Below are 17,005 nucleotides of genomic sequence, written 5' to 3'. Positions count from 1 at the left end.
GTTCTGAGACCCTCAGTGTGAAGATATAAGGGCTGTCTGAGATGGCAAATTGCTTTGCTAAAAAGCCTCTTTACACATCTGGAACATAACCTCTTAAACCCAGCCCAGCCTTATGTTAACACCGTGGCTTATAAACCATGCTTACACTGCATGGAATCATAAACATGTTGAATGTAGGAAACACTGTTAGTTTATAAATTGGGTCTGCTATTAAGTTTTGAGGACATTAGTTTGTTTTTATTTTTTTGTCCTTTCTTTTATATTTTTCCAAACTATTCATGCTTTGGAAATCTAAGGGGTGGGTAAGAAAACAGTTTAGTCTGCTTTTTTTTTCATGGTTGCTCCCAACAAGATGCCTCTGGCTTTTTCTCATCCAAACTCGACATAAAGCTGTTTCTCCCATATCACCACCATGACTGCCACACAAAGCCAAGATGTCTCCATTTTAAATTTGTTTTGCTTCACAGACTTACTACTAAACTCCTGGGTGATGGGGAGGTGGGTAACATGAGGCCCAGAGTCATGCCTCTTGGTGTGATGTTGGGAAAGTTACTTCACCTCGCTGAGATGTTTATGGGTCTGTGAAAGGAATAATCTGCTCCATGTGCTCACTACATCCCCCTTTGCATCTAAGCCATGATAATAACTCAAATAAGATCATAGGATTTTATACAGGGGTGCCTGGCTATTGACATTTTGATCAACGATAGACAGCACATATGACAGTGGTTCTATAGGATTAGAACACCACATTTTTACTGTACCATTTCTACATTTAGGTATTTTTGTTTTGTTTTTTGAGACAAAGTCTTGCTCTGTTGTCCAGGCTGGAGTGAAGTGGCATGATCTCTGCTCACTTACAACCACCGCCTCCCAGGTTCAAGCGATTCTTCTGCCTCAGCCTCCCGAGTAGCCAGGATTATAGGTGCATGCCACTATGCCCTGCTAACTTTTGTATTTTTAGTAGAGATGGGTTTTCACCATGTTGGCCAGGATGGTCTCAAACTCCTGAGCTCAGGTAATCCACCCTCTTTAGCCTCCCAGAGTGCTGGGATTACAGATGTGAGCCACTGCGCCTGGCCTGTTTAGCATTTTTTTAAAAATCCCAACCTAAAGAAAAGCTAGAAACACAAACACTTAGCATGTGTTACAGTTACCTTCAGCATTCAGTGCACTCTACATGCTGTAGAGGTTTGTAGTCTAGGGGCAACGGACTGTACCATATAGCCTAGTGTGTAGTTGGCTCTACCACCTAGGTTTCTGAGTACACCCTATGACATCTGCACAACGATGCACTCACCTAATAATGCATTTCTCAGAATGCGTCCCCGTTGTTAAGTGATGCATACTGGACATTGTGCATTAAAAAAAAAAGCCAGAACACTCCTTATGTACCACATAGACTTTACCAAACATTGAGTTAAAACAGAAACAAAAAGGAGACAATCCTACAATGAAAAGGAGACACTCATGTCTACCCTAGTGATTCACCCTGTCTAGAGGACATAAGGGGGCCACGGACAGTTCTGCAAATATAATACGGATATGCCCAATATCCACCATGTTTGGCTTCCTTTATCAGTGAGATACAAACTGATATCTGCAGTGTATAAAGAGTTTCCTAGTAGAGTCTATTTGAGAAAAAGAATCAAATGTGCATCAATATGTCAAAAGTGACAGATACAAGAAAACCATTCAGTTAGAGATAATTCACAGCATTTTATTCAAGTTAATCCATTTCATTCAATAATCGGCCACATTGTTCCCAGCACCACTATTACTGTCATTATTTCTCTTTGGAGAAGACCAGGTATTAAGAAATCTGGTTTGAATTTCCATGATGCCTAACTCTATGGTCAAAAATCCTCTTCTTTACCAAAAAGCAACTTCTTAATCACAAGAGAAATAGACAGATAGACTGAGATATATTTGCAGAAATTTATCTCCACTGGAGACAATTCATAGTTCATAATATTTCAGGGTTGTGCTTTACTCGGGGGCTCTGTTTTGGGGAGGGGGTTGTTTCTCCTAAATGTTTGCTTAATACAAATAACTTGCCCCACGGTATCACAGATGGGAAATGAGGACTAATCCCCAGAGAACAAGCAGGCAGTCCTCCAGGGAACAAGCCTTAATGGCTCCTAGTGGTGACAGAGTCATTCTGCTTCCCCAACCTGTGAGCAATAATAAAGTATAACCAAGTGAACAGGAGAGGTAGTAACTAGCCAGATAACCCACGGGCTAGAATTTCTCAACAGGAATGCTTGTGTGTTTTGAATAATTCAGAGCTGGAAAGAGACACTTTTGGAGAATAGAAAAGTGTGAAAAAGATAGAGGACTCTCACCAAGGAACCCACAAAAAAGGTGGTACCAGTCAAAGGTAGTCTTGTGCTTTTCTTTTGAGATGAGGGTACCCCAAATGGGTTGTGCCACTTTCACATAAAAATTGGAATGATAATGAACAGGTGAAAGTGAAATCAGTTTCTGTCCTTTGTTCAATTAACATGGATAGAGCACCTGTGTGCAAGGTAGTGGGAGGTGCTGAGGGGAAAGGTAAAGCTGTTTAAGCTGTGGCCCTGAGCTGAAGGAGCAATCTAGCAGTGCTATCAGACCCCACACACTACAGTGTCCCAGGGGTCAGGTGGAGGGAAGGATCACTTCCGGCTGCAGCATCAGGCAAGGCACTCTGCAGCCTCCCCTCGGGGTTCTCAGTGTGCCTCTATGTGGCCGCTTAGCCTGCCCCATCCCAGGCACTTGCGTATCTTCCTTATCTTTCTCTGTAGGGTGAGAAATGGAAGTTTGAGAGGATAAGATCCTGCCTCACAGGTACTTAATAAATGTGTGTGGAATTGATGTATGGTGAAAGTGTCACTTTATCTTAGTGCAGCAAGGTGGAAAGAGCTTTAGGAAAGGAGAGGAAAGATGGTGGTAGTGAGGGTAAGGTGTTTTCATCAGAAGACGGGAGCAAGGGTACACAAACCAAAAAGTCAATTTAGTACATGGCTTAGCCTAGAGCACACAAGGGCCCCAACACAACCAAAGGCCATAAAAAGGTAGCTGACGTCCTCTGCCAAATAGAAATGAAAAGCTAAAAATCTTTCTGTTTCTCTTTGAAGTAACAACTGGTGTATTCAAGCTCAACCAGAGCATATAAGAGAAAAATGAGTAATGAGAGGGTCCGAAATAGCTTTGAAGGACAGTCAGATTCTAGAAAGTAGAAAGATCACTGAGTAAACACTGTACCTCCCTTATCCCCCACACACAAAAAAGGTGAACATGAATGTGAAAGTGTAGAGCAGGCTTTCGGACATCTTCAAGTTTGTTTTTGGCGCTTCGGTTTGTAAGCAATCAAGATGCTGAGAGACGCTATCCCAAACAGGAAAGTCTGTAGGAACCAGAGTAGCCGAGCCCGACCACTTGTGATGCCTTTGTGCCTAAAAAAAAAAAGAAAACAAAGTTTTAACACCAGAATGTTAATCTTACAGCTTCATAGGAGTTATTGTCTTCTATATATTTTTAAAAATTATACCTTCCACTACTTTCCTTGGGTTTATTTTGCTGCTTTTCTCTGGCTTATCTTGAATGGTTCATTTATTTTTTATGTTTCTTGTTTTCTAATAAATGTATTTTGCATGATACAGCCTTCCCTGAGAACCAGTCTGGCTACTGTCTGGGGCACAGTATTCTAAAACTGTTCCTCATGCATTTCTGATGAGTGGATGGAGTAAAAAGCACTGGTATGGCTTCAGAGCAAATGTTCTGAAGACAGACCAGATATAGATCCTAGCATGATCACCTACCAGCTGTGACCTGGGAAAATCACTCCGTATCCCTCAGAATCAGTTTCCTCAACTGAAAAATGGGAATGGTAGTAGCTATCTCACTGAATGTTGAGATGATTGATGGGATAATACGCGCAAAGTGCTCAGAAGAAGCCTGGCACACAGTCATGATAAACACCTGCCTGTATCATCATTCAAATTAAACTGCCTAAAACAAGGTGCAAAAAAAAAAAAAAAAAAAAGACCCAGTGGAAGTGAATGGCTTGCTATGTACCATCTGTATATAAGCCTCATTTGGATAACTTTTATTTAAAGCAAATATCAAAAAACTTCTGTTTCTTTTTGAAGTAACAACTGACAGTATATGTAAAAACAATGTACTTTTATACAGTAACAGATTAAAGGAGAGAGTCTTAATAAATGATATCTTAATAAATGCAGAATGGCATTTAATAAATTCCAAAATCTGGTCTTTTCTACCCCTGCCTCCAGAGATGGGGTCTCGCTCTGTCACCTACAGTGGAGTGCCTGGTATAATCATAGCTCACTGCAGCCTCACACTCCTATGCTAAAGCTGTCCTCCCACCTCACTGGGATCATCACAGGCATGTGACACCATGCCTGGCTAGGTTTTTTTTCTTCTTCTTCTTCTTTGTAGAGACAGTGTCTTGCTTTGTTGCACAGGCTGCTCTTGAACTCCTGGCTTTAACCGATTCTCCTGCCTCAGCCTCCCAAATCCTGTGCTAGGATTACAGGTGTGAGTCACCTACATCCACACCCAACATCTTTTTTTTTCTTTCTTTTTTTAAAATGAAGTCTTGCTCCGTTGCCCAGGTTGGAGAGCAGTGGTGCAGTCTTGGCTCACTGCAACCCCTGCCTCCCAGGTTCAGGTGATTCTCCTGCCTCAGCCTCTGGAGTAGCTGGGATAATAGGCATGCACCAGCTATTTTTTCTTTTTTTTTTTTTGTAGTTTTAGTAGAGATGTGGTTTTGTCATGTTAACCAGGCTGGTCTTGAACTCCAGAACTCGTGATCCACCCACCTCAGCCTCCCAAAGCACTGGGATTACAGGTATGAGCTACTGTACTCAGCTCCAACACCCATTTTTAATAAAATTTCTCAGCAAAGTTAGAAATACAATGGAACTTCCCAATTTTGATAGAAGAGATCTACAAAACTCTGGAATAAACACAATGCAAAATGTTGAAAGCTCTCCTTTGAGGTAAGAGCAAGGCACACTTCTAGTCAGCATTTCTAGAAGTTCAAGCCAGTAGAATAAGGGAAGAAACATAAATAAAAGGTATACAGAATTGAAAGAAATAAATTAAACTATTTCTGGACAGTTTTATATCTGAAAAACTTAAAATAATCTACAAACTATTAGAATTAATAAATTTACTTAGCAAGGTTGCTGGGTATAAGGTCAACATAAAAAAATTCACCATATTCATACAAACTACCAACAAACAACTAGAAAATGAAACAAAGTGAGCTGAGATCATGCCACTGAACTCCAACCTAGGTGACAGAGCTAGACACCATCAAAAAAAAAAAGTCAGGTGTATCTGTAATCCCAGCATTTTGGGAGGCCAAGGCAGGTGGTTCACAAGGTCAGGAGTTTGAGACCAGCCTGACAAACATGGTGAAACCCTGTCTCTAATAAAAATTCAAAAAAAGTAGCTGGGCATGGTGGCACACACCTATAATCCTAGCTACTCAGAAGGCTGAGGCAGGAGAATCGCTTAAACCCAGGAGGTGGAGGTTACAGAGCGGAACTCTGTCTCAAAAAAAAAACCAGTGGGGCACTGTGGCTTATGCCTGTAATCCCAGTACTTTGGGAGGTTAAGGCAGGCAGATCACCTGAAGTGAGGAGTTTGAAACCAGCCTGACCAACATGGAAAAACCCCATCTCTACCAAAAGTATGAAATTAGCCAGGTGTGGTGGCACATGCCTGTAATCTGAGCTACTCAGGAGGCTGAGGCAGGAGATTCGCTTGGACCTGGGAGGTGGAGGTTGTGGTGAGCCGAGATTACCCCACTGCACTCCAGCCTGGGCAACAAGAGTGTAACTCTGTCTCAAAAATAAATAAATTAATTAACAAAAGTTGGCCAGATGCGATGGCTCGCGCCTATAATTCCAGCACTTGGGGAGACTGACGCAGCCAGATAGCTTGAGCCCAGGAGTTCAACACCAGCCTAGGGAACATAGTGAGACCTCATCTTTTTTAAAAAAGTCATTTATAATATCATCTCAAAGTAGAAGTAGCTGAAAATTAATCTAACAACAATGTGTAAAACCTCTTAAAATTACAGATATATTAAAGGAGATATATTTTAATTATAGATATATTAAAGACAGGCCATTTCATCATTAGAAGACTCAATAATAGAAATATTTCATGCTTTCCTGACCTTAAGGAAAAAAATAGGCATATGTTAGCCCACTGTAATGGCACACCTGTAGTCCTAGCTACTTGGGACGCTGAGGCAGGAGGATCACTTGAGCACAGTGCTCAAGGCTAGCCTGGGCAACACAGTGAGACCCATCTCTTAAAAAATAAAAGAAAATTTTAAATAGGCAAAATGACAATGGAAATCAATTACAGAAGATATTATATCTATATATATAAATACAACTGGATTACAGGCATGAGTCAACCATGCCCTGCAACTTTCAATTTTATAAGCTGAGTTTTTACCACATAATTAACTTTTAAAAACAAACATGTGGCCTGGCAGGGTGGCTCATGCCTATAATCCCAGAGCTTTGGGAGGCCGAGAAGAGTGGATCACGAGGTCAGGAGATTGAGAACATCCTGGCTAACACAGTGAAACCCCATCTCACTAAAAATACAAAAGATTAGCCAGGCGGGGTAGCAAGTGCCTGTAGCCCCAGCTACTTGGGAGGCTGAGGCAGGAGAATCACTTGAACCCAGGAGGCAGAGGTTGCAGTGAGCCGAGATTGCACTACTGCTCTCCAGTCTGGGCGACAGAACAAGTATCCATCTCAAAAAAATAAAAAATAAAAACAAATATGTTTGTTTTGAAATGGGCAAAACAACAAAAATATTTTGTTCCAGAAAATAATTTATATGATCTTGTAAATGTGTAAGATACTTAGGAAAGAAAGATGAAGATGAGTTGCCATCTTGGAAGAGCAGGCTCACTGAATAGCAGTGCCTGTTCCCTCCTTCTCCAGAGGGGTCACAATTGGTGGCTAGGTCACCCAGAGGAGTTTCCTGGGGTCACCATAACTTGTTCTCATTCAAACACCTTTATCTGTATCCTTAGCTCATTTTGCCTATTTAAAAGACAAAACCCTTTTAAGAAAACTTTCTTAATTGACATTCCCTTAATGATTCCACCAAGACCCAGGCAGATGTAAAAATATTTTTGTGAGTACATTTTTTCCTGCCTTAGGAAAAAATGTTACTTCTGTTACTTGAAAATTTTCACAATTTACCTGTTTTGGTCACTCGAGGCTGCCCTATCACAGAGTACTTCCACTTGTCAAGAACTTCTGTTCTGTTTCTATACTGTAATAAAATCTACAGACAAATTTTCACAAAACCTGAAAAACCTTTCTAAGGGCTGAAGAGCCAACTGGGGTAGGCAAGCAGCAAGAATCTAATTTCTGAACTAAGAGAATAAGCCGTATATTCTGAAAGGAAAACTCCAGATTGTAAAAAGGTAACAATGAACATGAGTGTTGGCCTCAAAGAGATATGATTTTATTTCTCCCTAAGGAAGAACCATTCCATTTTTCTTGTTAAAATATTATTATGTAACAAGAACTACAAGCACCTTTCAAAGAAGAGTTGAATCTCACTTTGTAATCAAATAAATACAAGTTAAAATGGCTAGATACCCTTTTTAATCTATCAAAATAGCAAAGCGTTTTTTGTACATGCCCTCCCACCCCCACCAAAAATGCCACTTTCCTTTCTTTTCTTTTTTAAGACAGAGTCTCACTTTATTGCCCAGGCTGGAGTGCAGTGGTGTGAGGCTCACTGCAACCTCCACGTGATTCTCTGACTCAGCTTCCCAAGTAGTTGGGATTATAGGCATGCACCACCACACCTGGCTAATTTTTGTATTTTTTAGTAGAGATGGGGTTTCACCATGTTGGCCAGGCTTGTCTCGAACTCTTGACCTTAGGTGATCCACCTGTCTCAGCCTCCCAAAGTGCTGGGATTATAGGTGTGAACCACTGCGTCTGGCCAAAAATGGCACTTTCATAGAATGGTAGTGAAAATGTAAAATGCAAAAAACCCTACTGAAAAGCAATTTTGCAGTTGTATCAAGAGCTTTATAACTGTTCTTTCACTCAGTAATTCTACATCCACAGATTTAGCCTAAGGAAGAAAATAAAAAATACCTAAAATGGTTAAAGAGTAAATGTGCATTGTTAGAAGGTTCATTAAATAATAATGGGATATACAATTACAGGAGTCTTTTGCAAACTTTAAAATTATTTACCTAGAGATTTTAAAAACCTGGGAAATGATTTAATATTATAATTACGGTGCTTATAAAGTTAAACGTGAAGTCTAATCTTATCTCTAGTGAAAAGAAATTCACCAAAAAAGTGCTTCCTGTATTTTTTAACATGGGATTTGAGAGACTGACTGTGCACTGAAATTCTTATTTAGGGCCTAACACAGAGGAGCTGTTTGCTAAATGCTAATTTCCTGCTACCTGATTTTTCCCTCCAAGGTTGTTTCTGTATTTTTTTTAAGAGTCCAGAATATTGCTTTGTGCATGATGCGTACTGAATTAAAAAATTAACATATGCATGAAAAATAAAAAATTTCACCTCCCAGGTAGCTGGGATCACAGGTATGAGCCACCATGCCCAGCTAACTTTTTTTTGTATTTTTAGTAGAGACAGGGTTTCACCATGTTGGCCAGGCTGGTCTCAAACTCCTGACCTCAGGTGATCACCTTCCTTGGCCTTCCAGAGTGCTGAGATTCATCATCTCATAATTCAAAAAGAGGATTTATTTTGATTTATAGTGACTAACGATACATTCTAACATGTTAGACCATAAAGAAATGATTTCAAGAACATAAAAATAGTGACCTAACCTCTATGCCTGTTCTCCCTCTGCCCTTCAAAATAACTGTATATAAATTTAAGTATTCTGGTTTTCATCAGATACTCAAAATGCCAACAACAAAATAGGTGTCAGGCGCTCCTACATTCCAAGTTGAGGGGCTGGACCAGACACCTTGAATCCGAGATTCCACTGCGATACTGCAGAGGCCACTGGGAAGAGGTCCTAGTGTTCTGTGGCATTTCCCACAAGCCCAGAGAATGGCTTCAACAAAACCATTTGTAGAGCTTGACATGAGTCCCCTGGAATCTGGGGAAGGGTTTAATATCTGATTCCAAAGAGTAAGCACTGCTTTGGCCGGTTTGCTGGGAGAGCAAGGAAGCATGGCTGCACTGCGGACTGATGAACTTGCAGATGATCCCACTGGAGGGATAAGGAAGTTGTTTACTGTGAGCCACACAGATCCTGTAGAAGGCACTGGACATGAGTAGGTTTAAAAGGACCCTGTACCACTGGCCCACCTGAAGGAAGGAAGTGATCTCAATAAAAGGGTAATTCTCTCCAGAACACAGACTCTGCGGGTGAAACTGTAAGTGGCATGCTGGCGGAGGTATCTGAATGAACCATCAAGGAAACTGCAGAAGGGAGATCCTTAGTGATTAGCAGTGTCTCAAAAATCTACCACATCCCCTCTAGAGAGAAAGAGCCAGTACTGGAAACACTACATACACAGCATCCAGCTGCCTGATCACAAAGCAGCAGCTGTTTATTGTTTTTTTAATTTTAATTTTTGAGACAGGGTCTTGCTCTGTCACCCAGGCTGGAGTGCAGTGGTGCAATCTTGGCTCACTATAGCCTCTGCCTCCCAGGTTCAAGCGATTCTCGTGCCTCACCCTCCTAAGCAGCTGGGACTGCAGGCATACACCACCACGCCTGGCTAATTTTTTGTATTCTTAGTAGAGACGGGGCTTTGTCCTGTTGACCAGGATGGTCTCAAACTCCTGGCCTCAAGTGATCTTACCACCTCAGCCTCCTAAAGTGCTGGGTTTACAGGTGTTAGCCACTGCACCAGGCGAGCAGAAGCTATTTAAAGCTCAACCTTATTCTCTGTAACTATTCCCACCATCCCAAGGGACCATAAGCAGCAACCGATAGTGAATAGATGAGAAGGTGGAGTGCAAGAGAAGGCATCAACTCCACCTTTTCCCCACTGCAGGCTCCTGAGCCCCAGCTGAATGAAAACAGACATTTTGAATTAGAAGAAAGTTTATAGTTTTAACAAATAGACTGGGCTAGAATGGATATCATCAGATGGTGATTGGAAATCCTATGATCTGCTTGAAATTCCATCCAGAGATACGGTGGAAGGTGGGGAACAATCCACAAAGCAAATTTACTTGGAGAGTGGTGAGAAAGAAATAATAATGTTACTTTCTGCTCCTCTTCAAAGAAAGTCTAGCTTGTGGCTGGGCACAGTGGCTCATGCCTATAATCCCAGCACTTTGGGAGACTGAGCCACGTCAATCACCTAAGAGCTCACGAGTTCAAGACTAGCATGGCCAACATGGTGAAAACACATCTCTACTAAAAATACAAAAATTAGCTGGGTGCGGTGGTGGGCTCCTGTAATCCCAGCTACTGGGGAGGCTGAGGCAGGAGAATTGCTTGAACCTGGGAGGCAGAGATTGCAGTGAGTCAAGATTGCACCACTGTACTTCATCTAGCCTGGGTGACAAAGCAAGATTCTGTCTCAAAAAAAAAAGTCTAGCTTGTTTAATAAACAAGAAAACAGAGTAATAGTGCCCAATTAACATTGATTATTTTTATTGAAAAACAGTAATAGAATATCTTATTTTCTACTTTTAGAATAGAAAAATAATAGAGATGATAGTATATCTTGACCTCTATTGAGAAATTAACTCAATTAATTAATATCTGGACCAGAAAGTAATTGAAAAGCAATTCAGCATTACTATAACCATGTTTTTCAGTGTACCATACTTTCTATATATGCTTATATAAAGTACAAATATAAAAATAATTTTTTCTAGTATTCCCATATAGCATTAACCTACGCTAGCAACTGCTAAGTGGGGTCTGGTTTGGGGGCTTTTAACTAGCACTGCATCCTAGAATTATCTGTGGAGCTTTTAAAAAAAACACATTCTTACATCTGAGGCAAGACTTAGAATCTCTGGGTCTGGAAACCAGACGTGTGTATTTTGAAAAAACTCCTCAGGTGGTTCAATTGTAAAATGGGGATTGCCAGTCACTGGCCTAGGTCAGTCACTTAGCTCTTTTGTAAACTAGAAGCCAGGCTCCTAGTCTTTTAGTCTAGTTGGGGCTACCCAGAAAATTTGTTAAAAAATAACAAAAGTCACCTGAATTAGATAACTAAGTAATTGATTAACCAATATAAACAAAATGAATCCATTCATCAAACTTTTACTGGGTACTCCCTCTGCACGAGGCTCAGTATCAGGTATGGGGATTCTTTACCCGGAAAATGTTCTCAGCCTACAAGCATGTGAATTATTTAAATGTGGCTACTCTCGGTTTATATTAGATACTAAGAGAAAGGCAACAAGGAGTTACTTCAAAGACTTACTTGCACAATACTATGGCATACAAGGACTCTCCCACATGAATCAGCCAGGCAAGCCAATACCTGAAACCAAAAACAAAGTTAGTCTTTTTTCAAGGTGATAGTTATCTGCTGATGAAATCTAACACAGCCATCTCAAAAAGAAAAGCACCTTAATGTGAACTAACAGTACTCTTAGATACCAAAAGGCAGCTGCGGGCCTTCCAGGTCTCCCGTGAGACCAGAGCTGCAGTGTCCACAGCCCATTTGTGCAGCTCTCCTTACCCATTGCTCAGGAGGGTGTGATGGTGGTCCACCAAATACTGAGTGAAAGAGCCCAGGGGCCCAAGGCTCTGATAAGGGATACTCTGAGGCCAGAAGACAACCCACTGAAAGAGAACCAGAGACACAGAATACCTATTAGGTCACTTAAAACCTGTTTTTTTTTTCTTTTTCTTTTTATGAAAAAGGCTGTGAACAATACAAAAACAACTACAGACCAAAGAAACTCTGAACAGTCATCTGGGCCTCCATTCTTGACTTCCATTTTCTTTCTTTCTTTGTTTCTTTTTTTGTTTTGAGACAGGGTCTCACTCCACTGCTGGGGCTAGAGTGCAGTGGCATGATCATGACTCACTGCAGCCTCTACCATCTGGGCTCAATCCATTCTCCCAACTCAGCCTCCCATGTAGTTGGGGCCACACATGTGTGTCACCATGCCTAGCTACTTTTAAAAATTGTATATAGAGGCTGGGCGCAGTGGCTCACGCCTGTAACCTCAGCACGTTGGGAGGCTGAGGTGGGTGGATCACCTGAGGTCAGGAGTTTGAGACCAGCCTGGCCAATATGGCAAAACCCCATCTCTACTAAAAAAAAAAAATTAGCCGGATGTGATGGCAGGTGCCTGTTGTCCCAGCTGCTTGGGAGGCTGAGGCTGGAGAATCGCTTGAACCTGGGAGGTGGAGGTTGCAGTGAGCCGAGATTGCACCACTGCACTCCAGCCTGGGCAACAGAGTGAGACTCCATCTCAAAAAAAAAAAAAATTGTATATAGAGATAGGGTCTCACTATGTTGCCCAGGATGGTCTCCAACTCCAGGGCTCAAGCAATTCTCCCACCCTTGCCTCCCAAAGTGCTAGGATTATAGGCATGAGCCACTGTACTGGGATGACTTCTATTTTCTAAAAGCAACTCTACTGGGAGATTTATGCTGAGGAAAGTATGTGGTTATCAGACTCAGTGCCCACGGTCTTTTTTCTTTTTTATGACTAGGAGTCTAATGACTCCTAGTCTTTTTTCTTTTTTAAAATTTGTAGAGAAGGGATCTTGCTTTGTCACCCAGGCTAGAGTGCAGTGGCATGATCACAGCTCACTGCAGCATTGACTGCAGTGGGTCCTCCCAACTCAGCACCCCCAAGTAGCTGGGATTACAGGTCTGGGCTACCACGATTGGCTAATTTTTATTTAAAAATTTTTTTTAAAATTTTTTTGAGACAGGGTTTTGCTGTCACTCAGGCTAGGGTACAGTGGCATGATCTTGGCTCACTACAACCTCCGCCTCCCAGGTTCAAGTGATTCTCCCACCTCAGCCTCTGAAATAGCTGGGACTACAGGTTCGTGCCACCATGCCCAGCTAATTTTTATGTTTTGTTTTTTTTGAGATGGAATTTCACTCTTGTTGCCCATGTTGGAGTGCAATGATGCCATCTCAGCTCACTGCAACCTCTGCCTCCAGGGTTCAAGTGATTCTCCTGCCTCAGCCTCCTGAGTAGTTGGGATTATAGGCATACACCACCATGCCCAGATAATTTTTGTATTTTTTTAGTAGAGATGGGGTTTCTCCATGTTGGTCAGGCTGGTCTCGAACTCCCGACCTTAGGTGATCTGCCTGCCTCACTCTCCCAAAGCGCTGGAATTACAGGCGTGAGCCACCGCGCCCGGCCTAATTTTTGTATCTTTAGTACAGACAGAGTTTCACCATGTTGACCAGGCTGGTCTCCAACTCCTGACCTCAGGTGATCTGCCCTCCTTGGCTTCCCAAAGTGCTGGGATTACAGGAGTGAGCCACTGTGTACGGCCCATGGCTAATTTTTTTTTTTTTTTGGTAATGATGGGGTTTTGCCATGTTGCCCAGGATGGTCTCGAACTCCTGGGCTCGAGTGATCTGCCCGCCTCAGCCTCCCAATATGCTGGAATTACAGGTATGAAACACCGTGCCTGGCTGGCTGACTCCTATTCTTTTTTTTGAAACAGAGTCTTGCTCTGTCACCGGCCGCCAGGTTGGAGTGCAGTGGCTTGATCTCGGCTCACTGCATGCAACCTCCATCCCCTGGCTTCAAGCAATTCTCCTGCCTCAGCCTCCCGAGTAGCTGGGACTACAGGCATGCCACCACACCCAGCTAATTTTTGTATTTTTAGTAGAGACCTGTTTTCACCATGTTGGCCAGGATGGTCTTGATCTCTTGACCTCGTGAGCTGCCCACATCAGCCTCCCAAAGTGCTGGGATTACAGGCCTGAGCCACCATGCCCGGCCATGACTCCCATTCTTAATACATTTGACCAAAATCAGTATTTTAAAAAAGATACTAACAAATTTTGAATTTATGTGCTTTGGTTAGTTTCTTTACTGCAGAAACTGGCTTGAGACAAAACCCTTGCTTAATTTAGAATTCCTTTCTCAGCTTTCGCTTTTTGTACCTCTAAAACTGAGAATGAGCCACTGCAAAGAGATAGAAAATAAATGAGATAAGGTTTGTAACATTTTAATAGCAACTGCTTAATCATGTTTTTGTAATCTTAACTTTTCTCAGCCTCTGTGTTGCAACCTCTAAGTTGTACCAGCTTAGAGTTTCCTGAGAATAACTGCCAACAGTTTCAAAATGTATTGTTCTATTCATGTCTTTGTCAAGGGCAGTACCACCTCTCTCACTATGTTGTCTCACATCTGAAATTAAAATAAAGCACAAATATCACTGCATCCTCCCAAACCAAGGGGCAGGGGGAGCATCTGCCAGCTCCACAAGATCCCAATTTGAAGTCCTCAAAGCTTTCCTCCAACTATATTCTAACTAGTCACAGACACAGAATTGTAGAACAAAATTCACCTTTGAAAAATTTCAGTTCAACACCTCTGCTGTAATACAGGGAAATCTGGACAGAGGTGGTCAGATTTTACACCAACAAAGTACACTGTGGACATGACAAATCCCCAATCTCCAGGATCTATTGGTATAACCCAATAGCTTCACCTTCCTTCAAAATTTTACCACCTTATCACTTGAGGTCAGGTGTTCGAGACCAGCCTGACCAATATGGTGAAACTCCGTCTCTACTAAAAGTACAAAAAATTAGCCAAGGTGGTGTAATCCCAGCTACAGGTTGAGGCACGAAAATCGCTTGAATCTGGGAGTCAGAGGTTACGAGCCGAGATCGCGCCACTGCACTCCAGCCTGGGTGACAGAGCAAGACTATGTCTCAAAAAAAAAAAGTTATCACCCTAGCCCACAACCTACTTCTCCACGCATCTTTCTCGTTATCCTTTAAACAGATCCTTTCTCAGCCAAACGTCGCTTTTTCTCAGTACAGTTTTTTTCTTGCTTCCACACTTATGTCGTAACAGTTATATCCTCTCTATCCCGTCTTACCACTTAAATCCCACCCATCCTTTATGTTTATCCCCGTTTTCCAAGCAATTCCTGCTGGCTCAAACATTCTGCTGCGGAAGCCCTATTCTGACTTGGCAGGCCTATGGCAGTCTGTCAACTTGACTTCCCACTTCGTGAGAGGCTTAGGCTCGGTGAACCCCTTAGTAAGGTAGCAGAGGTGAGGACGCAAAGCAGGTACACTGGGAAGCAGAAACCATCCCAAGAGCCCACCGAACTTCCGCTTACAGGAGTAACCTAGGCAATCATCAGCCGCGCGTGCGCACAGACCTCGTTCCCACAGGGCCCCTCGCCCTACGAGGACCCGGCGGGACAAAACAGACGCCCGCCCCACCCCACACCTCACCGCGAAGTAGCCCAGCCCCAGGACTGTGACCAGAGAGGGCAGGGGTCTGGGTGGACGGAAATAGGCGGTAGCTGCGCTGCTAGCCTTCGACTTCGCCATCCTCTTGAAAAACCTAGACACAGAGTTGTCTGGGAACTCCCCAGCCGTCTCCGCCCCTGGATAAGAAAAGCCTGGCTAGCCGGTTTCTGACGGGCCCGAGCGCCGGCCCAAGACCCTGGCTCACCAGTGCGCCTGCGTCTCATTCCGGCGCCTCGGCCCTTCCCTCTGCTCCAAGCGCGCGGGAGCCGGGATTGTGCTTGCACGACCTCCCCCGGCCTGCGGGCCAAGATCCTGCGGTAAACCGAGCGCGCGCTCGCTCCCTTGCCGAACCGTGGCCCTCCGGCGGGTGCCCTTACTGTGTGATAGCCAAAGCTGAGGGTGATGACTGTGAACCAGAACAGACTGCCTCTCTGGAAGTAGGCCGTAGCGCCGGCTGCTGTAGCCATGGTTGTAGCACCTCGCGGGGAGCGCCCGGCTGGGCCGGGGCGGGGCCGCGCTCCTCCCGCCATCCCCGCAGGGTGACGATGGTGCGGGTTGGGAGCTCCCTGTGAGCAAGTCTCCCTGTCTGGTCCCCGTGCCCTGTCTGGTTCCAGTACAAGGGGCCTTGGAATCACACTTGGGTTTAGATCTGGCGGGCTGGTCATCTTGTAGGCGTGACTCTCCTCTGTGACGTTTCTGGGTTTAAGATAAAGATAATTGGGGCTGGCGAGGTGGTGTTTCCCTGTAATCTCAGCACGTTTGGCGGAAGGATCGCTTGATCCCAGGAGTGTGAGACCATCCCGGGCAACATAGCGAGACCCTGTTTCGAATAAATGAATGAATGAATTAGATGTTGGAATAAATTCCAGCAGTTTGGGAGACTGAGGCGGGCAGATCACTTGAGGTCAGGAGTTTGAGACCAGCGTGGCCAACATGGTGAAACCGCGAGTCTACTGAAAATACAAAAAGTTACCTGGGTGCGATGGCGTGCGCCTGTAGTCCCAGCTACTCGGGAGGCTGAGACAGGAATCTCTTGAACCCGGGAAGTGGAGGTTGCCGTGAGCTGTGATCGCGCCCACTGCACTTCTGCTTGGGCTACAGAGTGACACTCCATATATAAAAAAAATGGGGGTTGCTGTACTGCAGCTGGTATTTATTGAACACCTCCTATGTTCAAGGGATTGTTCTAAGTACTATACAAGAATTAACTCATTTATAGCCGGGCATGGTGGTGTGCACCTGTAATCCCAGCTACTTGGGAGGCTGATGCAGGAGAATCACTTGAACCCTGGAGGCAGAGATTGCAGTGAGTCAAGATCACCCCATTGCACTCCGGCCTGGGTGACAGAGTAAGACTCTGTCTCAAAAAAAAAAAAAAAAAACCACTCTATTTAATTCGTAAAACAATCCTAGGCAGTAAACTATTGTCTTTATTTCAAAGAAGAAGAAAACAGCACAGGGTCCTGTAATGCCCAAGTGGGTGGAGATACTGGAAACCGAGGGGCAGCTGAGTGTTCCAGTTCCAGAGAGGGCACTCTGGAACCAGCCAAAGTTCTG

General features: G+C 43.5%; 1 protein-coding gene across 2 annotated transcripts; it reads right to left on the bottom strand.

Annotated features, from left to right (window-relative positions):
- Positions 1-1,699: 1,699 nt before the first annotated feature.
- LOC100895927 (transmembrane protein 254) lies at positions 1,700-16,129 on the bottom strand. 2 transcript variants are annotated; one of them, XM_078343989.1, is made up of 4 exons: positions 15,654-16,129; positions 11,708-11,811; positions 11,447-11,506; positions 1,700-3,434 (listed from the first exon to the last, which is right to left on the bottom strand). In XM_078343989.1, exons 1-4 carry the CDS (start codon positions 16,111-16,113, stop codon positions 3,249-3,251), a joined length of 810 nt encoding a protein of 269 aa, XP_078200115.1. In that variant the 5' UTR covers positions 16,114-16,129; the 3' UTR covers positions 1,700-3,248. The 2 variants fall into 2 exon arrangements, with proteins under 2 accessions (XP_078200115.1, XP_035123680.3); XM_035267789.3 differs by having other exon boundaries at positions 15,826-16,129.
- Positions 16,130-17,005: the final 876 nt, after the last annotated feature.

This window comes from Callithrix jacchus, chromosome 12 (genome assembly GCF_049354715.1).
Source record: "Callithrix jacchus isolate 240 chromosome 12, calJac240_pri, whole genome shotgun sequence".
NCBI classification, from domain to species: domain Eukaryota; kingdom Metazoa; phylum Chordata; class Mammalia; order Primates; family Cebidae; genus Callithrix; species Callithrix jacchus.
This window is presented reverse-complemented; position numbering and strand designations above follow the sequence as displayed.